This window comes from Spinacia oleracea, chromosome 2, assembly GCF_020520425.1.
Source record: "Spinacia oleracea cultivar Varoflay chromosome 2, BTI_SOV_V1, whole genome shotgun sequence".
Taxonomy (NCBI): Eukaryota; Viridiplantae; Streptophyta; class Magnoliopsida; order Caryophyllales; family Amaranthaceae; genus Spinacia; species Spinacia oleracea.
Window position 1 is genome coordinate 101,144,074 of NC_079488.1, and position 27,679 is coordinate 101,171,752.

A 27,679-nucleotide genomic window follows, 5' to 3' on the forward strand; every position below is an offset into this window, starting at 1 on the left:
AGCTTTGCTTTTGTTGTTTTTTTGTGTCCTGGTGGTCTGTGCCTGACACTAGTCTAGCTCTGAGCTAGATACTCTCTCTTTGGTAATAAAAATATCTTTATTTGCCATAAAAAAAAAATCAATCAATAGTAATTAAATTAAATTCATATTGATTTGGTTATTGTATAACATTTTTTTAAATGTCAAATGATATAAGACTCCTAAAACTTTAACCAACTAAACTAGTTGACATCCATACAAATAATGGACTTTAAGTTAGTCTGAATCAGATTACATTCTTCAATTTTGCGTTAAAATACGGGGAGCTTGATAAGATAAGTAGTAAACTACCTTCCTACGGAAAAAAACTGTCCCTTCCATTTCGAATCATATGCTATTTACTCCCTTGGTTCAGATTCACTAATATTTTCAAATGACACTCAATCTATAAGGAATTAAGGATTACTTAAGTTGTGTATTGCTTGATAATTTTGTACATTTATCAATAGTGAATCGTAAAAGTTACATTTACAATGCGCCATTATTGCTGCAATGCTTCATATCATAAAACATATTTAATCATGTATACATATTTCAAGGTTGAAACTGAAACCCCATCTATTTTCCTCAGAACATTTGTAGACCAAAAGAGGGATTGGCATTCTGATTTCTGACTCTCTCAATTATGAATGCAGAGTTGCAGACTGCAAAGTACAAATAGATTATTACATTTAAAAACCTGATGATTCAACTAAAGCAGAGTACGAAGCATGTTCATCATAAATCGACTGCTTTTGCTCCATATCCTTTTTAGACACACCAGAGCTGCCTTTAAGAAGCGGACCAGGATCTAGACTAGCTAGCTCGTATAATTGTAATCTTTGTTGCTTTGCTTCTTCTAAGTCACCTTCCCAACAGGTTTCGGAAATAAGTTCAAGAGCTTTCTCCATCTGGTTTTCAGGCACCAAATTTCCATTTTGTAGTAGGACAAGATACACTTGTTCAGCTGAAGCCTTCCGAATCTGGCAGATTAGATAGTGTAGTTGCATACATGAGCATGTGTTCTAAATTTAAAAGGCAGTCTCTTTAAGGTTAATCATGTCCACGGTATCTTTTGGGTTTTAGTGTCATTATAATGGAATATCAAATAAGTGGAAACTGACCTACTTGTATATTACAGGGTTATTAACAGTCAAGGATAGTTATACGGAGTAGTATTTTGGCTAGATTTCTTTTAGAAGACCTGATCACCTGAAGTCAAATGTGGTATATCATAGGACATGGAGTACAGTTTTGACATTATAAATTTGGTACTCCGTATAAAAGAATAAAATTGCAGAATCCAAACACTTCGAAAAGCTGGCAAACCTTAGGATATCGATGCCCAAGGAAAGAGAGCAGATGGGAAAAGGCTTGTATGTTAATTGGTTCTGAAATTGATGCAATATAACCAAGTAGGGCAATTCCTGAATACAATTTTGTGAAGTCCTTACACGCCCGCAACTCCATTTTAATTGAATCCAATAGTCCTGCACAGAACGCTGCTGTATGGGCCTGAAACCAATGATCAAAGGCACACTTTATAAGGAGGGAAGGAACAAACAACTAGCAGAAATCACACAATAACTAGGCTTCTTGCGGAGAATATAGCAAGCACGTAATTTTATCTCTTCATTAGCAAGAATTCCTGACAGACAGTATTGGATCCAGCAAAAGGGAAATGCAAAATACAGAGAAGATACAGTTTGACTCGTAGTTTCAAATGAACATCAGGACTATCGAAATTATAATTGTTTTGAATTACTTGCAAACTGACAAATTACGTAGCAGGACAAGTTGCAAGTATGTGGTATTGTAAATTTACTCTAAAATTAAAGATTTTTATTCTCTACTCTTGAGCTTTAGATATGTTTCCAACATTTCCAGTTCCTATTCTCTTTCTGAATTGTAGCGCGACAAGTGTGTTTGGGGAGTTTAGAAAATGCATGCAGGTTCTATTGCAACAGACAAACACAACAGTCATTCTATACTGTAACAAGAACATAATGACAAGACCAGGGACAAGTCAGATGATGATAAATTAAACTAAAGCAACATTACAGAGATATACCTCCATGCTTAGGAAGAACTTCTTACTGAAGAGAATCTCTATAGTCTGAAACAAAAACCCAATTATGTTAGAACGAAAATACTCAATGCAAAACGACTGTAACGTATTTGAACCATTAAGAGCAAATATAAAATTCCAAAATACTTTGCTACAAGAGAACAGATTAGCCACTAGAAGCCAAAGGCAGTAAAACAGCTCAGTAATCCATCATCGCAACAGCATCTTGAAAGAATTATTAGCGGATTTTACTTGTATAATATTTCCCCATGGAAAACTATAAAAGAAAAATCACATTTAATCCAGTTACATCTATAAGTTATAACTACAAGCAACTTATTATTGTTTTGTTACCCTTAGTTCCTGAGAGCACAGGCACACGATTAGCTTCAATGTTTTTCTGTAATGAGCTTGCAGACATCAAAGGTAAAATAATAAAAAACAATAAAAGTGACCAATGCTCAGCTTGCCTTCAATAAGGCTGGATATCACCCTTCAAAAAAAAAAAAAAAAGGACACGGTTGCATTTTCAACTTTTAGGAGAAGAGCTTGAGCTCTCATTTTCAGTATCTGCAAGCTGAATCAGATGATAATTAAGAGTTGCTTTCTTGCATACTCCCTCCGTCCCGGAATACTTGACCTGTTTTCCTTATCGGGCCGTCCCTTAATACTTGACCTGTTTCTAAAAATGGAAATATTCTAACAATATTATATTATTTCTCCCTCCACCCCTATTAACCCACCTACCCCCTACTCCATACAAAAAATAATTAAAAATTCAACCCCTACTCTCCCCCAACCCCACCCCTTTACACATTTCCCACTAACTACATTAAAATAATACCCCACTATCAACTACTACCTATTAAATTAAATAAGTCAATTCAAGTCCCTTAAACTCTGTGCCGGTCAAACCGGGTCGAGTATTCCGGGACGGAGGGAGTACTTGTTTCTGAAAACTTAAAATAATTAGATCTTAAAGAAGATTTGATTTTAAAAGAAGCATTGATCTTTTTCACGGTTGTACAACTTGTATCAGATCTTTGACAAAAAGGACAAAACTCAAACTGCAAGAAGAAATTACCTGATCCAAAAAAAAAAAAAAACAATATGACAAAATCAATCATCAAGTATTTACTGGACCTCATAAAACTTTGCATGAGGCAGCAAAAATAAAGACTGGTAGTAATGCCCGGACCCTAACCTAGACACAAGCTTACTATGTATTGATGTTCCAAGTACACAAGGACGTTGAGCGGATTTCTGAAGGCATGAAAGGACAAAAACTGGCCAAAAGCAAGGCTACCAGGATGCAGGTGGATATTCTGTTTGGCAAATTCTGAAGTCCTCGTTACCAGCAGAAGCTATAGTATTTGGTCAGAGTGATACTCAAGCAAATATCGTGATACTAATTTTTATTACAAGATTAAGATAAAGCGTATACATTATAAGAACCTCTGCACCTCGGTAAGCAAAAGGAATTGGAAGCACCAAAACTCATAAAAGAACACTAAAAGGTTCATGTCTTTTAAACTTCAATTCATTTAACAACAACTTTTCCGTGATACAAAACTATTCCAGCATCTTAAATCGGCTCAATAGGCATTAAAGTAAGCTGTTGGTTAGTGACCAAGATACCAACTTAGAAGAAATTCAGCAGTGAAATACCTTCATAGTAGGTGTGATGACTCGATCACATTTTTTATATTCCTGCAGGACCCAAAGTATGTCTGTGGAAAAATTGAGCTCCCGTGAGACTCTTTCATCAACATTTTGGGTTTTGGTCATTTGCAGATAATCTATCAAAGCTGCAAGTGATGCTTTTCCAAGAGACTCCTGTAACCCACCAATTGCTACAACCAGTCCAGAGAGTAAAGATCTACTGTAACAACTAATCTTAAGCAACTGTATAAAACGAGGATATGAGAGTGTAGGTACCTGCAAGAAAACACTCCATCAGGAAACAAATTGATATCTTGCGAAATTGATCAATCCAACCTTTGAACGGTTTTTTAACAACAGTCCCACATTTGGGTTAGCTAAGAATATTCCAACTTTTTGGTAGTATCTTCTATAAACAGTCCTTAACCGGAATTAACCTGTTGAATAGATAAGATGAGCCACGGCTCATATTTTTACTGGTCCTATTTTTATAAAATTAATTAAATTTTTTAAATAAAAGCATGAAGCTTCTTTTCTCTTCCTTCTCCCACGTAAATCTGGGAAAATAAATTGCAGCCACCATTGTAGCTTATCTATACTCACCATTGCAGCCACCTCGCGTACTCCTTTTTCATATCCCTCCCTCATTCTTGGTTTATCATGACATACATCAAAACCCATAAATTATCAAAATAATTTGTTTGTAAAGAAGCTCAAATTAGAAAATGAATGCAGGGTAAAGAAATCAACCCCTCTTCCCCAAATAAAAAGGCTTAAAATTAACATAATTCGTCGGTTTCATCTTCTTCCCGTTGTCAATTGCAATGCCCAACACAAGTCTTTCCAAATTTGATTTGGTGTTTGAGATATTAAATGAACTTTTTTCAATTTGCAAATTGCACCGATCAATATGATAGTCTTTCCAAATTTGATTTGGTGTTTTGAGTTTTTCAATTTGCCATGGATTTCTCTGCAATTCATGGAATTGCAAACAACATGATCAACTAGGAGGAGAGAGATGGCGCTATGTAGAAAGGCGGTAAACTTAGAGAAAGGGTTGGAGTTGCTTTGTAAATTTTCACTAAAAGCTAACTGAATTTAAAGCTAAAAAAATACCCAATTTCTGAAACCACTTTGAGCAAGTTCTGTGATTTTTAATTGTATCTAAACTTATTACATATGGGAGTATGTATATTTACTTCCACATTAAACACTGATCTTTTTTTAAATAATAAAACTTGATTGAGTTCTATTGATGGTAGATTAAAAAACTAGGGAGGAGAGAGAAAGGAAAGTAGGAGGAGGAGGGAGAGAGAGTGAGGCGATGACATCAAGGGAAAAAACAAATGACCAATAAGATAATGACAAGTGTCATCATTAAATGGGTTTTAGAAAAAAAAATAGGCCACGTGAAAAAAAATCACCTTTATAGCCGGTCACTAGTCAATAGGGACTGTTAAAAGGAGGTGAAAAAGATAGGGATTATTCTTAGTTAGCCCAAACGTGGGACTGTTTTAAGAAAACTGCCCAAAGGTTGGATTATTAGAATTAAATTTTCCAAACTTATATGATATGAAACAGTTAAACATACTTACCCCCCACTTTAAATCTGTATCAGTAGGTATAACTTCCTCCAACTTTTCCCTGTAAGGTATGAAGGGGATGGATATTTTGTTGTTGTAAAGAATCCTTTGAAGAACCTTGGCAGCAAATTCTCTTAACTTGTCCATTTTTTCTACAGCTTGCTTCAGAATTCCTCCAACTAAACTGATAGCAAGCTCTTCATCAAATAATGAGTTCATCTGGTTTTTCCTGATTGCATAATGTTCTGAAACGTGTGACGATTCTTCTATATCACTTTGAGAACCTATAGCATCTCTCCTACAAAGTATATAAGTACACCTCTCAAGGGCATCCATAGCAGCCTCACGAACCCAAGAACCAACATCACCTCTATTGTCCACAGAATAATCATCAAGGGCTTTAAACAAACTCCTCATAACCTCATTCTTGATGAGAAGAAAAAGTGGCATATCATCCTCTTCAAAATGCGCAGATGCTCTTGATTCAGCCAAAATTTCACACACAGCAGCAAGACCTTTGACAGCATTTACCCGTGCTTCAGCATCCCGATCTTCAAGATTTTCCTGAAAATACCAGTCATTCACTTGCTCCAGTCCTTGAAATTTTCTTCAGGAGAAAACGTCATTAGAAGGCTTTGTTACCTCAATTTCACATGACTTAGAAAGCTTTGTGAGTACCTCCCTCCATCTTTTAGCAAGAAATTCAGAAGGCAAAATACCAAGTGCCAATGCAGAGCCTCGTCTTACCGCTACATTAGGATCACTCAGCTGCTCGATATATTTTGCTGTTATATCAGAAGTACCTTTACCGTTCGTCGGTTGAAGGTACGCTGGAACAAAGTGTTTCAAGGCACCAACCGCAGCTAGCTACTCAACACATTGTATTAATAAAGTTAGATTTCAGGTCTAGAGAATAATCAATCATAAACACATTTAGGTAAGAAGATTCACCTGTATCTGAGCATTTGGATGCCTCAGGTTCTCATTAAGTGTGTCAAGCAGACTTCTTTTTATTTTATCAGGTAATAGTACATGAGCTATAGAGGTACACTCAATGAACCGAGAAACAGCTGCACGCATTATTTCTCCACCCTTTCCACGATAAAGGCGTGCCTTGTCAATAGCAGGAACAACACCAGCAAGTTGTTTCTGCTTCTCTGCAATAACAAATACATACAAGTTCTTCATCATTAGCATTCATCATTATCATTACCCCATTGCCTCAAAGAGGCTCCCGCAAGAAGGGGGGGTAAGGGGGGGTCGGACGTACACAACCTTACCCCTGCAATTGCAGAGAGGTTGTTTCCAATTAACCCAAATGCGATAACGGGACGACCACGGGATGACCACGGGACGACCATCTTCTACTTCATGGAAAGGAAGCGAAGAGGTTTTAAGAGCCATTATGATTTAGTCCATTACATTCCCACATCCGAAAGAACAAATGAATCTTTGGCTCCATCGGAAATACATACCTCTATAAATTTTCTTGATAAACTTTTTTTAATTAGAAAGAACCAATTACATAAAAAAGGGTCAGGAATCCTCTGAGAATTTACAATCAAAGGAAATGTGCCAAATAAACTTTATACAGTCTGACTTTTTATGCTTGCCAATCAATACTAGGACCATTTATATCTTGAATTTTGTCTTAGCCAAAATAATAAAAAGTTGATATGTTGAAAATATACAATAAGACTAACACTAACCCCACAACATTTTACATTACTCTTTTCTTGTACCTCAGTAAAACTATGGTCAAAGTTAGTAGAGGAATAGTGTAAAAGTCAAATAGTTGAAAGTATTAAAAAACGGAGGAAACATATCAGAGAATCCGGTATAACCGACAAAGGTCCAAAAAGAAGCTGAAGTTTCTTTCTCATAGTACACTAGAAACATATTCCAACTGTTAAGGAAAACAAGAAAACAGGTCTGATTTTCTTAGGAAAGCTCTAGATATACTTAGCCAGTTAAGATGTAAGTACTTTCCGCTCTGTAGGATGTACAGGAAAAGAAAATTTTAACACACACAAAAACAACAAAAAGGCCAGAAAATGTGGCCGTAATTACAGTTCTGATTAGCCAGACTAATTTTGAGCACTAACAATGTCATTGATAATTATTTTAGAATAACTAATGTGAAAAAGCAGAAGTTTGGAGTTCCAGTTTCAAGAACAGTTGCTCTTTGTTTACTTGCTAAACATGGCCAAACTCACTATCTCTATCAAACTGAGACTTTAGGAATAGCATACTTGCAACCATTTAGGTTTCCAAGAACGGTAGTAACAAAATCAAAATAAACATGACCTATATTCAGAACAAAGTTCGGATATCTATCTAGCTTAACATTAGCTAAAATAAGCAGTGGTAAAATACAGATCCATTTGCCTTCAGAATTTTAGTCAAAGAATAAAAGCCATACATACCAAGCCCTTTCCATTTAAAGTAGCAATAACATTCCTACAGAAAGGGCAATCCATTTCATGAAGGCTGAAAAAACACAAATGTGATGTGTCGTAAGATTAAGATTTATTTATCTTAATTAGCATTAGGTTTTCATTTATTCAATTCACAATCACAAATCCACTTTTATGATATAAAACTTCCTAAAAGTGAGATATTTCAGAAATAAGAGTCAAAGGAGGATGCCGGAAGAAATTGCAAAAGATCGTAGGTTACCGAGTAAAATAGTTCAAGGACAAGATAATAGAAACAGTGCAATCAATTTTGTGTAGGTGAAAGTCTCCCGTCATTTCTAAACAAGTAAATGTGTTCAAGATCAAGATACTAGCTACAAATTTGCACATGAAGGACACTAACCCGCAGAAAGGGTATGACTACACTTATGCAGAGCCAAAACAACTTCTCCAGCTGCTAATGTTGCACCATGACGCATGCACAAGTCGGTCGATAAAGTGCTAGGTATTATTTTCTCCAGAACAGAGTTTGCAAAATGCTCTGGATCATAATTTACAAGGTCAGAAAGGGCTTTAGCAGCAAGTTCCCTCAAGCCTTTATCCTGTAAATATTAACAAGTCACAAAATAACCAAGTTTCAGGGGGGGAAAAGCACAAGTGAAGGCCTCAGTTTGTAAAGTGATACATAATGTAAATGCTGTATATAACAGCATCATTACACTAGAATAAACATCTGCATATGATGATCATCAAAGGTTGTTTCTCCAGTAAGTTTTACAGATAAGCTAGTAGGTAAAAACAAATTTTGATGGATATGACTCAGAATTGCCAGAGTTGGACCCTAAATTGATGTTTGCTGTACATTTTGTCACTAAAAATCTAATAGATTATAAGTGATTTCACAAAGATAAGGCCCTGCTCTCTTCACCTGATTTTACTAGACTGAAATGAAATTTACTAAGTTTTACCGAGTAAAACATACTAAAAAATTTCCTGATTCAATTGTGTTTCTCTCATGAGCAGTTACTAATTGGAACTAAATGTTGTCATTAGAATGGATTTTAACTATCATTACTTATTACAGACTAGAAGTGATTTTTGCTCATAAAACTGACTTTTACTATTTATAACTAAGTTTTAGTGAATATTAAACTTTTTTAGTTGAGGAGGAGAACAACAACAACAACAACAACAACAACAACAACAACAACAACAACAACAACAACAACAACAACAACAACAACAACAAAGCCTTAGTTCCAAAATGATTTGGGGTCGGCTAACATGAATCGTCATAAGAAATCGTCTTTGTGACCAAATCAAACCAGAAAGGAGCAGGAAGTTAAAAGCATAAACAAGAAAGAGGAAGAAAGTAGAATTAATGAAAGTAAGATATATATATATATATATATATAAGGGATAATAAAAAATATTATAAGGGATAATAAAAATAAATATAAGTAAACACATTTCAAAATAGCATTTAAAAAAAAGTAGTAAGAGTAAGAGAGTCAAAAGGAAAGATATATAAGTCAAATGAAGTCATTAACGTATATTCTCTCCCTCCACTCTGTCCTATCCAACACCACATTCTCCTCAATCACAAGTAGGCACATATTGTGCTCAATCACCTTCCTCCAAGTTTTCTTAGGTCTTCCCCTACCCCTTGCAATTCTATCACTTTGCCACCCTTCTAGCCTCCTAACCGGGGCATCACTTGATCTTATGCTTACATGCCTAAACCATCTTAAACGATTTTCCATCATCTTAAACTCAATCGTTACAACCCCTACGTTCTTCCAAACAATCTCATTCCTCAAACGATCCTTTCTTGTATGCCCACACATCCAACGTAACATGCGCATCTCCGCCACATTCATCTTATGCACGTGACAATGTTTCACTGCCCATCATTCCGTGCCGTATAACAACACCAGTCAAATTGCCGTGCGGTAGAATTTTCCCTTCAATCTTTGGGGCATGCCTGGGTCACATAGGAACTCCGTGGCACTTTTCCACTTTAACCAACCTGCTTTGATTCTATGAGCCACATCGCCATCCAATCCCCCATCCTTTTGGATAATAGATCCTAAATAACGGAACATTTCAGAACCTTGGACAATTTTCCATCTAAGGTTATCGCCCCTATCTCTCTGTTTTGGACTCCACTAAACTTACACTCCATACATGTCGTCTTGTTTCTACTCAGCCTAAAACCCCGAGATTCCAAAGTTTGTCTCCATAACTCCAACTTACTTTCCACTCCTTTGGTTTAATCAATCAACACAATATCATATGCAAACATCATGCACCAGGTATACCATCTTGAATTGACCTCGTCAATTCGTCCATGACTATAGCAAAAAGAAACGGGCTAAGTGCGGAACCTTGATGCACTCCAATCGTAATGGGGAATTCTTTGGTCTTACCAACACTAGTACGCACACTCGTGCTAACTCCCTCATACATGTCCTTGATGATATCAATAAACTTCCTCGGAATTCCTTTCCTACTTAATGCCACCAAAGAATTTCCCTCTGTACCTTATCATACGCTATCAATGAAAACCATGGGCGAAAAATCCATGTAAAATTTCCGTTCAAGACCCCCTCTCTTCAGAATCCAGGAACGTTCTCAAGCAGCACGCATCAGTCATATGGCCCAATAAACTAGATGATCTGGAAGAAAAAGGACTAAAGTGCATTCAGTATGTGTGTATTTGTGTGTGGGGGTGGGTTGGTGGGTGGGTGGGTGTGTGTCTGTGTGTGTGAGAGAGAGAGGAGAGAATACGCTTTACGATTTCGCAAAAGAGAGAGCAAAGGAAAGGGGAATGGAAAAAGTTAAAACCAGAGGGCAATAAAGTAGAGCATAAACTCTGCCGTATATAGTAGGAATATTACAAATAAGCAAGAGAGGAAGGAATAGCAAAAGAGAGGAAACAGAGAAAAGTCTTTGGCATTACAACCTCTAGACATTAAAAGCCAATAAAGTAATAAATAAAAAAATCAGCAATCGGCAAAGTTCGAAAATGATTTTTTGAGAGAACAGGATTATACTGATAGCAAAACAACAACCATCAAGCAAGTTAAAATAAATGAATAATACTATAACTAGTAGATGTAAGATGCTTTAAAGTGAAATAGTATACATATATGAAAGGGGAGTCAAATTTAGCATCATTCATACCCAGTGACACATTTTGCTAGTTAGCAGTTCATCCACAAAAGGGGAAAGATACCCCTCATACTTAGCAATGCTGACAGCCACATTGAGATACGAATTCACGCGTGATGAAAGAGCAAAGTAATCTGCAGTATTCACAATGTCAATACCATGCGGATAATTTCCTTGTCTCCCTACATTTTCCTGAAAGGCTGCAGCAGCTGCTCTTCTACAATTTACCTGATAATCATATTTAAAGGACTTAGCAGGCAACAAGAATCAATTTAAGATAATGCGTCACTATCAAACTATATATAAATACATCATAGAAAAGTGGTAACCTCACGATCATAACAAGCAACTGTCAACAGATGAGGAGCGAGTTGGTCCAGTATGCTTCTCATGTCAGCGTGATAATATGCACGACCAAATGCCCAACAAACATAGGCAGCAGCATCACGTACGTGCGCCCCAACACTATGCGGACCCCTTCGAACATCATAGTGCAATGCCTGTACAAATTTTATGAGGATCAACATCGTCATTGCGATTAAAACAATGTTCAAAATCATTCAACCAAAGGATAATCAATAGAGCAGTGCTCAAACTGAATATGTGTGTATTTGACATTTTGACTGCAATCATGCATTTGACTCAATATGTATTCAATGATAAAAAAACACTAGTAGTGGTTTGTGTGCAAAGCCAAAGTTAACTGTAGCTCCCAGTTACAGTCAACTCAATGGCTCACTGCTCCAAGACATGCTATCAAAGAGATGTATAACCTTCTCAGAGAACAAGGATGTAAGGTCCATTGTCAACAGTATGTTTGGAACAGATTTTCCGTTCCCAAACACAGGTTCATTCTGTGGCTCACATTGATGGACAGGTTAAAAACAAGAGCTAGACTACATCAGCTTGGCATTGGTTCTGATCACTTATGTGCCATCTGTGGCACCTGCCCTGAAACTGTCCCACATCTCTTCTTTGAATGTGCTTTCAGTACTGAATGCAGGAAGCTAATCATGTCTTGGCTGGGGTACGACTCCAGCGGGAACTCAGTTCTCCCCTTGCTAAACTGGGTTCAGAAATAAACCAAGGGAAGGTTCAAGAAGAGTGTAATTTACACTGCCATTGCTAGTCTTGTCTACAACATTTGGAAAGCTAGGAGTGCAGTTGTTTGGTCCATGAAAGTACAAACTGTCAAAGCAATAATTCAACAGATTCAGTTTGAGGCTAAACACAGAGTTCAGCAGTCACGGGGATCTAAAACTTATAATAGGGATAGGGATTGGGTCCACAACTTGTAGTGGCCTTCTCTGGGTCTGTTTAGGCTAGGTGTTCTTAGCCGCTTTGTTGGTTGGGCTCCCTTGGATGCTGTGTTAATGATTCCAAGGGTGTTTCCTCAGTTGTAATGGTGTTTCAATGATTAATATATTGCCTTTCTTGCTTGCCAAAAAAAATATATATATATATACTAGTAGCAAAGTAATAAAAGAAATTAGCAAGCAAATCAGCGTTTGAAACTAAAATTAGAATTAAGAACGTGGACGGCAGAATATTTGACATATGCTAGCAGGTTACAGCTCATTAGAGCTGTTTTGTTGGGTATTCGGGCATTTCAGGTGAACTCTTCATACTTACCCCAAAAGCCATCAGAACTATTGAGGCAATGTGTTAAATCATTTTTATGGTCCGGAGAGTGCTACCATCACCGAGAGTGCTTTAATTGTAAAGCTGTTACTGCAGGTGGCAAGGGAATAATCTCTATTATATAAGCCAACTCTTCAGGAGTTTGGTGTCCACCTAAACTATCTAATGCCCTTACTTTTTTATTTACTCTTTTAAATCTTAATATTTTCAATGTCAATATGAGTTGTCTCACGTGTTTTTAAAGGATGCGTTCATTTAGATCTAGTCAGTATATATACCAGATGATCTTAATCATCTTACCTTAACAACAACATTGACAACTTTTGTAAGACTAATTGGCAACAGCAATCCCCTACGAGCAAGCTCAGCCAGAGCTAGGCAGCCTCCATGCCACGAACCATCTCCCTGGAGAGAATAGGCAGATAAGCCAGTTAAACTTTCAGCATTATTACATCAATATAGACAATTATGAACAACAATTCTTAGCTTTTGGAGCTCCATAAAACTCAGAAAATCGTTCGGAACAAAAACAGTCAAGCACAGCTACACAAAGAAAGGGCTAAATGAATTAGAAACATCTACGTTAAATGAAATCATGTCCGAGTCTTTGCAGAGGCTTGGCACTGGTACCATACTCGGCTTAGTTCACTTATATGAATTTATAGTCTTGAGAGTCAAAACATACATGATAGCACATAGATGGTTTATATTTTATAAGAGATACGAAGAATATTACAAACACACCAAGGGTTATTTATCCATATAATATCAAAATTCAACCTCAAGTGGACAAAAATTTGGATATCATCATGTAAAAACAATCACAAATGCAGACAGCATACCTCGCGTGGTGAAAATAACTCCAGCACAGATGAGAGGACTTCATCTGAGAGGGAAAATGTGAGACGTGAGGTCACACGGCCAATACCTTTCGCTGCAGACCAACGAACAACAGTGTCCTGCAAAATATATGATTAAAATATCACCGTAATGTTCTAGAAGACCTGAAGAATGGGCTAAGGTGCAAGCATATATACAAGACGGTGCCTCGGCAGCAATAAGATATGGGCCTTGGGCCAAAATTTTCTCAATTTAAGTAAGAGAGACAAATAATACAAGATAAAGCACTAAATAACAGAAAGAAGGGACATTGCTCTTCGAGTAGGAGGACAGAATTAGGCTATTATTACACTTAACAGGAAACAACCTAGAGGCATGGAAGCTCACCTGCGCTCCTTCACTATATGAGAAGTATTGAAATGTATGATGCAAATAGAGTAAGCTACTGCATCAACACATGGCATAACAACTAAGGCAACTGATGTGTACTATGTTACCTGCAATTAATGCAAGAGCCGATTATGGGTACAAGTTCGACTAGCTATCAATGGGTCTATAATTTTGGGAACCAAAGATCCATCCTAAATTTGGAGATCGGCACAAGGAAATAGGATTTGTAAAATATTGTACAACATCAGATCCTGGATCCAACAGGATGGAATTGACTACAGAATTTTTTGAAATACAGAGTGTATTGTATATTTTTAAAAGATATCCCCTAATATCCAAAGTTAACATTACGAAAGCAAGTTTGCAGGTCTATCGACATATCTATTGAAGGAAAAACGAATTACTATTCGCTCACAAGTCGGAGGGAGTTTTGGGCCTTAAGAATGTCTCCGTTCTGAACAACACCCTCTTAGCAGACAAAGTTGGAGAATACACGACCATCCTAACCTCCTGGTTAGCAAGGGTTTCAAAGAAAAATATGGCGACGACCCAATTTCTCTTGGCTACTACAGAGGCCCCCCTTTTTCCTGTTTGTGGGCTGCTAGAAGCCGTTTGAAGGCTTCTGTTCCTATCAAGAAAGGTGTAAAATTCAGAATTGGGTAACGGGTGACGAGCCCTTGTCGTTAATGAATTTTGGTCGAAAGAGAGCAAGGTTTGGTTCAACACTCATATCCCTCCCTGGTTCCAGAATGAGGCAAAGGTTGAGGACAATATGACATCCGATAGAAGTAGGAATGCGGGTCTTATATGGAGGAGCTTCAATACCATGGATGCAACACAGATTCTTTCTATTCATATTCCTGCTGAAGATAAAGAGGATGAGCTATTTTGGGCTCACACGAAAACGGGAAAATATTCCTTCAAGACGGGTTACTGGTTCCTTCTTAACCAACAACAAAACTCTAATACCCCAATCTAGGTTCTGGAAAACTCTATGGCACAGTGACCTTTTTCCAAAATGGAAGCACTTTTGTTAGCGAGTTTTAAATTGTGCCATACCAAAGAAGTCAAACTTGAAGAAAAGAGGAATTGGCATAGAGGAAGAGTGTAGCTTTTGCAAGGCGAGCTCAGAGACACAAAACCACTTGTTTCGTCATTGTCCTATCTCACAAATGGTATGGAGGAGTAGTTGTTTGGAGACAGTTTCAGCTACTCCAAATGATATCCCTGTGGAGGATAGGATACTTATTGTGTTTTTTACTCAAGATGGTGACGATGTTGAGAGATAACTCCAAATTATCTCGATATTTTGCCCAATTGGGCTACATAGAAATGAAATTTTTAGAGATGTGAGTGCAATCCGGGAAAGAATTCTACAACTTGCACAGTTACAAGTTCAACGTTGGAAGCAAGTCGAGGATCTGATTGCTCACAGAACTGATGAACAAGCACCCAATGTCCAGCCTCAAAGGAATAATGGGATTACTATCTATAGATCGAGTTGGGCGCTGCCACAACGGAAATTTTATCTCCCTTGTCGTGGATGCTGCTTGGAAGGCTTCTAAGAAAGTGAAGCAAACCAATAGCAGGCGTCTGTGGGATGGGAAGAGGACATTAATCAGGACCCGAGACTAAGTGGAGCGAACAGGATTCATGCTCAAACACCTCGCCAAGTGGAATGCTTTGCAATAGTGTAGGTATCAGACAAGCAGCAACTATTGCAACCAATGTTGTCATCAAAACTGATTGTCTAGAAGCGGTTCAAGCAATCCAGAAAAACTCAAAGCAGCGGCCCACATAGCAGCTCTCATCGGAGACATTAAGAAAGCGGCTTCGAAACTACAATGGGTTAAGGTTAACAGGAAACAGGTCATTAAGGCCCATTGGCTATTAGTTTTTATTTTGTTCTGCCCTAGCTGTCAAAAAAAGGGAGGGGGGGGGGGGGGGGGGGGGGGGGGGGGGGGGGACTTTCTAGGATCTTTTAAAATGACTCTTAACCAAGCTCCTTCCCTTGATGAGAATATCGTGAAACAGAAGATGCAGATACATTTAACTCCTGCATCAAGCAACTAAATGGAGAGTACAGTCAGACTGTGTATGTCATGAATCTAATCATTATTCCCTGGTCAATTGAAAATCTTAGAAAAAAACTCCAAGCATATAAACAAAGAGGCAACTAGTAGTAGTGTACTACTATCTCTACAGCATCCATTTTAGCCCAAAAACACTGGTAGTAAAAAGAAAATATGTATGTATAGCCTCCACACCAGAAACAAAACAAGACCATGCAAATGTTGAGGCATCATACATTTTGATTCCAGTTTCCAACTAATGCACAAGAGTGCAATGGAGATTGGATAAAAAGTTTAAAAAAAAATTCCAAACTAAATAAATAAATAAAAAGGATCTCACCCATTAAACATACCGTATCTTTCAAGCCAGTCAGTAGCACTTCAATAATCTCTTCTACAACTTCTGGAACATCCATTTCTTCGTCTTCTTCACTGATCATGCTTTGATTTTTAGATGATTTCATATCAACACCATGACTGCAGTGATCTGTACTTTTCGCATTATTGGCTAATAGATCCTGTCCCAGAGATGCAACTTTACCCTGCAGGGAACCATATTTATGTGGGTTTCTTGACAAGAATGAGGAATATCGTGAAGAGTTCTTTAATCAGAAAATATAAGTTTCGCCGAAAAAATGAGGGCGGAGAAAGAGAAACTGTCCTCTAATCAGGAAACTAAGTTACAAATTATGTCATTTAACCCGTTTTAGTTATTTTAGTCTGTTTATTTAATAGTTAAAACCCAACAAAACGGGTCAAGGCTATTTAATGGGTCATGACTACTAAGTCCAAACTATAAGGCCCAATATACAGCAAAACCCTAAAAGATGTATCCATCCTATAAATATAGCTCTTTACTTCATTGGCCGGGGGGAGAAACAGACGGCAAACCTAAATCTCTCACATATTCTCCTGCAAATCAAGTCTCATCAAACTCTCTCTCCCTAGAAGAAGAACATCAAGCATTCAAACGACGTGCAGTTCCATTTTAGAAGATCAACCTTGGACGAGATCAATCCCGAAGGCCCTTATTCAAGAAGATAAAAACCCGTTCGTGAGCAACACCAAATCGACATCAAATCAACCCGATGGAAGAAGAACAACAAGCATACAAAACTGACGTGCCGTTCTATTCTACATCAACATTCTTAAACGAGATCAAGCCCGTAGGCCCTCATTCAAGTACAAATCAAATTAGTACGTGAACCAAGTCAAATTCAAAGTGGAGATCGAATCAGAGGAGCAAATATTAGAGATTGTACCCAAATTCATCAAAAATTAATAACATTATTTTGTTCCCATTATTTTGAGTTTATTATTTTGCAGACTCTGAAATTTGTGTTTACAACCTCGTAATCAAATAAGCCTTAAAAGCTCCAAGTGCCTTATCCCATTAAGACGCTGGAAGTTACTTTGTTACAGAGCAAATCACAAGATTAGGAAGCTCGAGAAGAGACACAAGAATTTCACTCCAATCAATAACACCACTAAATTGCCATAATCACAAAAGCATTTTAGCACAACACCTTCTTCTCCTTGTCCTTACCCTGCAAATGAAGTTGTGGAAAATCCACCACCATTGAAGGGAAAACGAAAACCTAAGATTCCTGAATCCTGACGCAAAGCATATAATCTTTTCCAAAGGTAACTTGCCAATTCACATTGAAAGAAAATATGAGAACAAGACTCACTAACAACTCCGTGCAGGCACAGCAAACAAATACATGTGGAATAACCAGCCATGGCCTTTGCTTTTAGAGCAATTGCATTAGTATTAACCCTACCCAATGGATACATCCAAACAAAAGCTCTCAATCTTTAAAGGGACTTTTGCCTTACAAGTTGAATATGCTACCTAGAAAAGGAGGGGTTCGAGTCAAGGGACAAAGAAAATGCTTATTTGAAATATTTCCAGAGTCCACACGCTTGAATTCACTACCATATAAACGGTTCAAAACTTTAATCAAGAAGAGAGCTCCTCTAACTTCCTCACATGCAGTGGCCTTCGGGAATGTAAACCCCAGGCATTGTTGCGATAAAGTCAAGACACAACAGATTATATAGAGAAGACATTTAGAGCAACCGAGGAAATCAAATGGGAAGAATAAAGTAAACACGATTACACGAATGAATTAAATTTCCAAGAGAATGACACAACGATCACTTACCTAGAACCTCACTAACGGGAAGAATAAAGTAACCACCAATGAATTAAATTTCCACAGACTACCATGTGTCACCCTAGGAGCTGGACTCCATATTGGCTCTGCTGGAGTGTCCCATCCATTTGGCTGCAACCCATATTGGCTCTTGATGACTCAGTGCCAAGGGCCTCAAAAGGAAAGCACCAAGACCAAATTTTCCAACAACAGACTATTAGCCACTACTTCCCAAAACCTTAACCTCCTTCAGCCTTTGGAGTACACACAAAATCCCAACTCCCGAGATGATCTTTTCTCACATCACTAGAACCAGACCACAAAATTGTCCTCGTCATCTCTCAATCTACTGCCAACCAGTGGTATTTTGAATGTGCACAGAAGTGGAGGCGTACACTAGAGAAATATGACAGATTCAATGGTATCCGCCCATCAGTAGAAAAGTAGACCTTCCTGTCTGCTTCTTGCCGGTACCCAAAAAGATTCAAAACGTGAATTACCTCCAAGTGGCAAACCCAAATAACTAAGAGGCCACCTCTTAACTTGGCACCCAACCATGGCAGTATAGTCCCCATAAACTCAGGATCGAGATTAATTCCAGCTAAATCACACTAAGAGAGGTTAATCTTCAAGCTTGACACCACCATATAAATCTGCAATATAGTGGGGGGCTTTTTGAAATTTTCTGTCCACTACCGAAAACAATACTGTATCATCCAAGTATTGTGAATGGGAAACCTGCCCCTCTTCTCTCACTACCTTAAAACTTTAATTTCACCCTCAGACAACCCCTCTCCAACATTCTCCCAAGAACATCCGTAACCCTAGAGTTAAAGAGACATCTAGTTTCATGCGTAAATTGCTTACCCCGAAAGAAAAAATTAGAACCTGCATCTCAATAATGTATGTCACTGACTCACTGCTAATGGGAAAAAAAATAAAAATAAAGCATAATAACCATCTGCTGAAGTTAGTAAGATCAGAATCTGAAAATTAATCAAAAACAAGAAGTTTATAAAACAGCCTCGATATCCCATTGATCTTCACCAGGAAGAGTGAGGTGGTATGATTCACTACCAACTAGTTCTAAGTCAGCTAAAAGATTGTAGTGGTTAGCTCTGCCAGTCTGAATAATTTCCTAATCAAAAGTGCATTATTTCATCTTTGACCAATTAGAAACCGTTACCTTCCAATAAATGGATGCTACATGTGCCAATGTTATCAGATTTCTCCTGGCTATGCCTATAACACACCCAGCCTGCTTCAAAGTATAAGGAATTTCGGCCTTTTTTCGGCTTCAAAATATAAGGCATCATTCAAGGTCACAAATTAACATGAGCAAACATAAGTAATGTTCCAAACAGTACAACCACCAGAAGTTATCCACTGAACTAGCAAATAGAGCTCTTTAATTGAATGGCACAAGACCATAGGCTGTAGAGATAGCTCTTCATTAAAGAAAGGTTTTTAAAATATCATTTAAGGGATCTTTAAGAAGCTAAAATAATATAAATTGCATCTCATATGTAAAGCATTACACTTGCATCTTGTATGCATCCCCATCCACGTAGAAAGTGGTATGGTAATCAACACAACATAAGTTTCTACACCATTAATTAATTTAATCCTTTTCTTGAGGCTATTCCTTCCCATACCATTTCTATCGTTATCGTTTTCCTTTGTATCAGGCGAACATATAACCCATATCCTGTCTACCTGTCAACATATCAACATTTGAGAAGCCTCTAGCCCTCTTCAAACTCTCTTCAATGACGCGAATGCTCTTGATATTTAGAATACAAGAGAAGGCATTCGGATAAAAGCATAATAAATATATTTAGCAAATTTCGAGCCAAAAAGCATTTTGACCAAGTTATATCTAAACCTAGGTGCCCAGTAAGGAACATAGTCATTTGGCATATTTTACCAATCAGAAAAAAATCCTAAATGCCACATCTGCTAGCGCTACAGGAACTAGCAAACTAATCAAACAAGCATATACTCTTTCAAACTTTGGAATTCGAAGTAACAGAAAGGATGAAGGCACAATTTTGGCTAAACTCAACACCACTGACGGACTGCAGTCTGCAGAGCCAAAAACCCAATAAAGCCTTTTCTCAAAATTGCACGTGTCATGAGTTTTGTAAAAGTGGCACGTGAGCAACCAAAAGTAACTCAGTTCAGCACTATGGCATAACCTCTTTGAAGTTACAGAGTCCTGTGGGTTAGTCCAGCTTCCTTAGATCCTCCCAAGCTTCTTGACTTCTTCTAAATAGTATGTAGAGTTGTAGACTACGTACTTAAATATCCTATGGGTTAGGTGGATGGAAATGCACAAGATGATTTCTCTCATTGGAGGACAATGCTGTCTACTTCTCTAGGGTCTCATACCTCCAGTTTTTTTTTTTTTTTTTTTTTTGAATTCTCTAATTATAAAGGATTCCTCGTGCTTTGTTGTTGCATATTCATACTTTTGTTTTCATGAAATACTTTCGCCCTGTGTTAGGGGGTAGGACAAGTACACTCTATTTCTCAATGTTAAACGCTATCCAACTTAATCACTAATTTGCAAAATAAAGCAAACTTTTGATTCTCATAACCCACCTCTTACGGAGATTCACCATCCTGTCCTCTGTTTATTTTATTTTTATTTTTCTATCAGAAAAAGGGTCCAAAACATATATTTTGCAACATAGGTCAGACTTTATCAAATACGTAATCTGGTTACAATACCAGTAACACGCAAGCAAATGAAGTGCACAGTTTCAGATTTAGAAGAACTGAGAGTTTCAGCTGTCCTTACCTTATAATGCCAAGATAGAGAACGATGAGGAAGGCAAACAAGACCAATTCTCTGAGTGAGCTTCACAAGATACTTGCGAAGCAAAGGGCTTCGACCTGCCACACTAGATTTCATCAATGCAGATACATCATTCCAGACAATTGGTACCACGTCAAGTAGGACTTTTCTGCTACCAGCCTGGGCCAAAAAATCAACTGTGTTATTGTGTGGCAAAATCAACTTTGAGTCCCAAAGAAAGAGTGATTAAGAATACAGAATGCACTGATGCAAGTCCTACAGCTCCTACCAGACTTATTAGACACCTTTTGAATTGGATGTGAAATATTTTTTACTTTCCTAACAATCCTTTTAGTCTTGCTAATTGTCTGATCCCCTCCCCTTGAACTACCAACCAACCGAAAAACTAAAAACAGCAGCTTAGCCTCACTGACCATATCCTCTTAATCTACACGGTACAACTTTAAAAAGAGAAACCCATATAATAAGAAAGAATCAAATAATCAACCTTTAAAATTGCAGCCAAAGCTTCCACGGCACCAAGCAAACGGAAATGGTCCATGACATTATCCGATGACAAAGACAATACTTCATGAGTCCATTCAGTGAAGCTGACAAACAATATACAATTTTTAAAACCCAACACGTTAAGTGGTAAATATTTACGCAAAAGAATTAAGACTCAAGAAGCAAGTCAAACATGTAATAATTAAGCAAAATACATCCAATATGTATTGCCAGAAAACAAAAAAGTAAGTTCCACATGGCTCTTGTACTATACTAAGTTTGGCTATTAGGATTGTTTATAGCTAAAACGCACAACAAAAAATCTTTTCAACCAAATACAAGCAGTTAGAACCATTATTCCTCATAAAGATCACGAAGCATCTTTTATTGCAAAAATTACTAGAAAGACAACTCATTGAATTCTGTTTTATGAGTGTCCACCAATAGCGATACTCCAAGTAGTCTTTAAACTAGTCATTGTAAAAAAAAAACCTAAACGTACTCACTTTGTCCACTATTAGTTGGTTTTTGTCCTCCTGTAAATTGTCCCTAAACATTCGTAAGTTTCTATACAATAGAAAAGCATCTGGAAACCACGAATCTAAATGTTGACTTCTTATTCTTGTTAAATGCCCCAGATATGACAGTAATAGTGGGTAGAGGGAGTATCTGAGTAGGTTCACGTGTCTATGCTCAACCACAATGCTAGTTCAAAAGCTAAAATAAGTTCATTCTACCCAAGTAATTTGTAACCTTTCCTAATTTAATTTTTTTTACCAAATTAGCCATTATTTTTCACTTGATGTCCTAAAGCTCAGGGTCTACCACTCTAGCCCTCATTCGTACGGATAGTGAAGGGCTACACAAGAGATTAACATCGCAAGGCCCATTAATTGTACACAGCAGGCTCAAAGACACCTGGTTCTAGACAGCATATGAGTCCGTCAAATATTCAATGGTGACTCCACAATATCAAGTTTGTTTCAAGTAATATAATCTAGCGAGTTGATGTGGCTTATGGATGGGTCCTTTAAGATTTACGAGTTTTCTACTCTAGCCATTCGCATAAATCTAAGCCCTAAACGTTCTACTAACTCGTTTACAATAAGAATAATTCACTCGTAACAAACACTAATGCTAACAACTTATATGGGTGCATCAAACTATCGATGTTCACTATTTCTCCTCCCGTTGTGACCCAAAGTATGAAAGGAGCAATCCAACCCAGTGGAATCTCCCTACTTCAGGTCACTTTCAAGTATTGCGCAGACATATATATGAAGAAGATATAGATTTTTGGACGCACTTCTACTTCCTCTGTTTCTCAACATATGCATCGTTTTGACTTTTTACACTATTTAAATACTAACTTTGACATCCAATATCTTCACTTATTTATTATTAAAATTGATATTTTAAAAATATACGTTGATATTAACCTAACAACAATTTAAATTTTGACTTCTTTCTCTTTGTGTTTTACTCCGTAGGAAATAGTGGACCAAGTTAGTATATGAGTAGTGTAAATGGTCAAAGCGATGCATTTTATTGAGAAGCGAAGGAAGTATGATTCAACAAAGTCAGAAATTGTCAACTACGGAATACTTAACAATGGATAACGATTAAGTTAGCTCTACCCATTTTTCCAACTGTACATCACAGCAAAGATAACCATAGAGAAGATCTTATTGAACCTTATTTCATGAAAGGGTCAATTTTAAGAGGGCGGCATTGGACGGCTGCACGGGTCGTGGGTTTATAAAGGAAAAATGAAAAAGAAGAGAGACAAAGGCGAGTACAAGTGAATACGAAATTATACATATGATTTTTTATATAATAACTACTTTAATTTCCAGAATTTTAGGGTTATGATTCTGACCTACTGTCCAATAAAGGCTTAGTCCAACAAGAGCCCTTTTAACCTAACCCTAACCCTAACCCTATACCCATTGGGTCACTCTGCCCAATAACCAGGTCTAGTTGCAACTACTTAGAATACAACGGATGGTTTTGTATTCCTTATGAAGGATATAAAATGAGAATGTCTTGTAAGCTAGCATCAAGGAAGAAAAAATAAAGTTGAAAATGCATCTAGTCATCCAGATGAACCAAAAAAGTCTAATGTTCACCCTACTACAGATGAAAAAATAAAATAAAAAAACAGAAATAAACACCCCTTAACAATTAGGTAAACAAACAACACAATTTTCATTAGAAGTAATGCCCTATCCATAACCCAAAACTCCAAAAGATATAAGAACAGAACAGCAGCAACCACCAGTTCAAACAACAAACAACCTGGCAAAGGAACCAATTATATCATTGCTCTATCTGCAGCCCATGTGCAGAACGAAAGCATCTGTATTCCAATTTGATGAAAACCATATCATTCTCAACGAACCCCCACCCCCCAGGAAACACCTACATCCTAGCATAACATACACCTAATAATTCTCCCCTCTCATTGAAACATTAGTTAGTTGAAGAGTGATCTTAAGAACAAACCTGGTAAAAGCCTTCAGCATATCAGGCCGTGTCAAAAGTCTTGAGAGTAGCAGGCCAGAAATGGTACGCATGGGACCCGCATTTGAAAGATAGTCCTTGGAGAATTCCAATATTCTTAGTACCAGAGGTGGTGGCTCATCTCCCTTCAAATGGCCAGTTTGTGCCATACTTGTATCAACAGAAGAAATGTCAAAAGGAACCAGAACAAGTATAGATAGCCACAATAGTATAACACATTTTGCTTCCATCTCCCCAGTACTCTCATGGCGCAGGGATGTTGTCGTATTCGTTGCATGGCACTTCTCTAGGAGAGATACAGCAAGTTCTAAGTCAGAAACCTGGTGTGGGAAGAACTTGGTAACAGCTTTGTGTCCGCAAACAGTAACTAAGGTATAAATAATAATGCAAACAGGCTTAACCACTTCAAGAATTTCATCCGAATCTGTTCCTAGATCAATTATTTTGGAACGGATGATGAACATCAACGGAGAAACTATGGTTTCAAGGTAAGGCTCCAATAGCTGTCCTTCCTCCTGATACTTGTCCATCTGTACAATTGAATAAAACAATCTTCAGTACTGTGGAGAAGTAACAGAGTCTCTGACCAGAAGATATAACTGGTAACCACAAAAATTCATATTATAACATCAACAAAGGCCACAAAATAACCAGGTTGTATAAACCTGCAAGAGAACTTATGAGTTATGACCAATACAATTTTTCTTCGACTAACACCGTCCCCATGTCGACAGGAATTTTATATCAATTAAAACATAACACTTTGATTTATTCTATCCCATGGCTACAGAGGAGATGAACTGCAAATAACTCCACGCTGACATACGGGTGTATTACACAGTGAGACACTTAAGTTGTTTTGGATACAATAAAGAAGGCAATGCGGAGAGAATGAAGTGATAGAAGAATCATCTTGAAATGAAGATTCGACCAAAAATTAAATAATTATGTATCCAAGTCCTACGAAAGGCAGTACCGTTTTTGCCTTCCCTTAAAATGAAGGTCAAACAATCAACTGGCTGTTGCCTGTGGGAATTAATTTTACAAATCAGAGGACTAAGGTGGTGATATAGATTCACTCCAACAGTTCCATCCTCATTTAGAATTGTGTGTATAAGAAGCAATGAGGATGTGATTGGAAAAACAACAAATATAAATTTACAATGGGATACATCACTTGGAGTTTGAAGACAATCTCTACACTTCAATGGAGATACCATGATAAAAGTTACCCATAGTTCTACCATCCTCGGGAATTTATTGCCTTAAAACGAATGTCAGACCTGTCAAAACACCTTACATCGTATTCTAAGACAACTGCGAATAAAGGGAAGTTTATTTTAATGAAAGAAAAAGCAATGGTATACTTGTATCAAATTATTAAGCTTGTTACATTCATACACCTAAACTTGCTAAATTTTGACCAAGAATATTCTTATCTGTTTTAAGTTATGTTTGGAATTTTCTTCTTACATTCATGGCCCATATGTTTAGTCTAAACTTGCTAAATTTTAGTCACTTAATTTCAGCATAAGAATCTAGACGGCCAAATATAGCGAATTATACCTTAAGAAAACAATCACAAATTTAGGGCAAAATTTCGATTTTACTACCATTTTAGGGCGAAATTAATTACATTTAGAAATCATTAAAAGTATGATTGGACACGAAGTAATGTGGTGGGCAGTTGAACGATCAATTTCATTTTCTTTTTACTTTGTAAAAGAAAATTCATTATTTTTTCTAAGTTAATGGTAGAACATTTTTAAATGGTGGACCATAATAATACTTTCAAAGATGCCAAAATTTAGGCTATAAATATGCATTTTAGAGTTAAAGGTCTAAGCACTTCTTCTTCTTCATATCTACTACCCTCTAGTAACTTGAGTATGAGGAAGAGACAAGTAGTGTTGAAGAGAGTTGTGGAAGATTTTCTGAGTTCGACGAGTTCACTTGTTGCATATCCAAACATAAGGTATTTGGAGTGCCAGAAGAATCATGCAGCTAATATTGGAGGGTATGCCTTAGATGGATGTAGAGAGTTTATGGCGAGTGGCGAGGAGGGCATGAGTCTTGCACTCGTGTGCGCTGCTTGCGGTTGTCATCGGAGCTATCATCGTCAAGAACTCATTACTGAGGCTGCTGCTACCGAGAGTTCTTCAAGCTAATTAATTGTGTTTATTTATTGAAAGAGAAGCATTATTAATATATGGATGTGTGAGGATTATGGTTCTACTTCTTCAATCCTATTTGATTGTATAAGTTGAGTGAATATTTATGTTATATGCTTGAATTATCAGCTTATATACATGCTTCTCCACACTACCCTTGGAGTGCCATACCCACTCCCCCCTACCAATCTCTGCTCCTACCAAATACTCCACAAGTCTATAACAAAAGTATACCTCAGAAATGTGTAAATCTCCCTAAATGTCAGTTGAGTTCTAATTACATCCACTTCACTCGCCCCCAACCAATATCCTGTTTCGTAGAATACAGTGGCAATCAACACAACTCGGATAATTCCAATTAATCAATGGCATTGGCAAGGAAATCATCTAATTCAATGATGAAACAAAAGAATCATCTCTAATGAATGACCAATACAACTATGCAAATATGCAGCTGTAATAACTGAATTGAAGCACTAACTAACTTACTAATATGAATACCAGAAAAACGTGATACATTGATAACAAAAAAACAGCTTCATACAAATTAAACACTCGCTATAGCAATCAATTTCAATTTACAAACACTAAATTAGGTTCCAGCAACAAAATTGAACAGCAAAATTCTAAAATCAATAGGTCGAACTTTAACAATTAAGCTAAGTTTATAGATAAGAGGGAGAGAGAGAATACAATGGTGCGGATCTTGTAAGCGGAGGAAAGATCGGAGACGCGACCGGCGGAAACGATGTCGTCGAGAATGGATTTGACGACATTCCATTCTTGAAGGAAGTACTTTTGCAAAACCCTCTCTTTGCAATCGTGTTCGTCATCTTCTTCTTCTTCTACCTTCGCATTTGCAATTTCTTCTTCGCCATTTTTGTTCAACTTTGCTGCTGCATCTTCCATCGTCACCATTTTTCTAGATTTCTTCTTGCTTTTCAGCTTCCCGCGCACCAGTTATAGCTTATACTCACTCAGTCGCTATTGTTTCATTTAATGGAAGTCTTTGGGCTCAGGTGGCTAGTGTTCATGCGGTGATGCGGATACAACTATACAAGTAGCTTGTAATTGGTATCCGCTGATTTCGTATTGGGACTAAGACTAGCTGACTAGTACCAATATATTGCTAAGAAGTACCAATACAAATTATTTGTGTTATTGGTACTGATGTTGTGTTGGTATTAAAAATAGTTGTATTTGGGTCACTTGTGTCCATATGGACACAAACCACTTGAGGTTTAGCATTCCTCCCATATTAGTTACTCCCCCTCTTCTCTTCCGTGGCATACTTGCACAACTTTCCCTATAAAGCCGTTCTGGATTACTTGCATCGTTTTTATAAATGGTAATTTTTTATTAATATTATATCTACTACCTCATTCACATGTTATTTTGTGGTCTCATGTATCTTCCCCTACCCCTTTAAAAAGTTAACACATATACCCTATCTATATTTGAAAACCTCACTATCAACTATCATCTAATTAAAGAAAAAATTGATTCTAAAAATACAACCTTTAAGCGATCTACTTAAAAAGGGCTGACTTAATGTTAATCTAAGAATGTTTTGGACCTATCTTCTTTTAAAAGGCTCCCCTCTTTAATAACTTGCTAAAATAGGTAATATGCTACAATATTTTTTAATCTTCTT

At 37.2% G+C, this 27,679-nt stretch overlaps 1 protein-coding gene across 1 annotated transcript; it reads right to left on the reverse strand.

Moving 5' to 3' along the window:
- Positions 1-425: 425 nt before the first annotated feature.
- On the reverse strand, positions 426-27,117 carry LOC110803153 (tubulin-folding cofactor D). The gene is made up of 17 exons (XM_022008635.2): positions 26,719-27,117; positions 23,837-24,384; positions 21,333-21,435; positions 20,828-21,004; positions 16,219-16,407; positions 13,406-13,522; positions 12,864-12,968; positions 11,252-11,422; positions 10,935-11,150; positions 8,152-8,350; positions 6,283-6,488; positions 5,974-6,198; positions 5,344-5,895; positions 3,755-4,024; positions 2,090-2,134; positions 1,348-1,533; positions 426-1,001 (listed from the first exon to the last, which is right to left on the reverse strand). The coding sequence occupies exons 1-17, from the start codon at positions 26,941-26,943 to the stop codon at positions 711-713; spliced, it is 3,825 nt and encodes a 1,274-aa protein (XP_021864327.1). The 5' UTR covers positions 26,944-27,117; the 3' UTR covers positions 426-710.
- Between the last annotated feature and the right edge of the window lie 562 nt (positions 27,118-27,679).

Bases quoted from the DNA above. Each gene is read 5' to 3' on its own strand.
- LOC110803153 (XM_022008635.2), bottom strand. From the start codon at position 26,943: ATGGTGACGATGGAAGATGCAGCAGCAAAGTTGAACAAAAATGGCGAA. The intron at 2,135-3,754 runs GTATTTCACTGC...TTTTTGTTTCAG, and splicing joins TCATCACACCTACTATGAAG to ACTATAGAGATTCTCTTCAG. The intron at 1,002-1,347 runs GTTTGCCAGCTT...CTAATCTGCCAG, and splicing joins TTGGGCATCGATATCCTAAG to ATTCGGAAGGCTTCAGCTGA.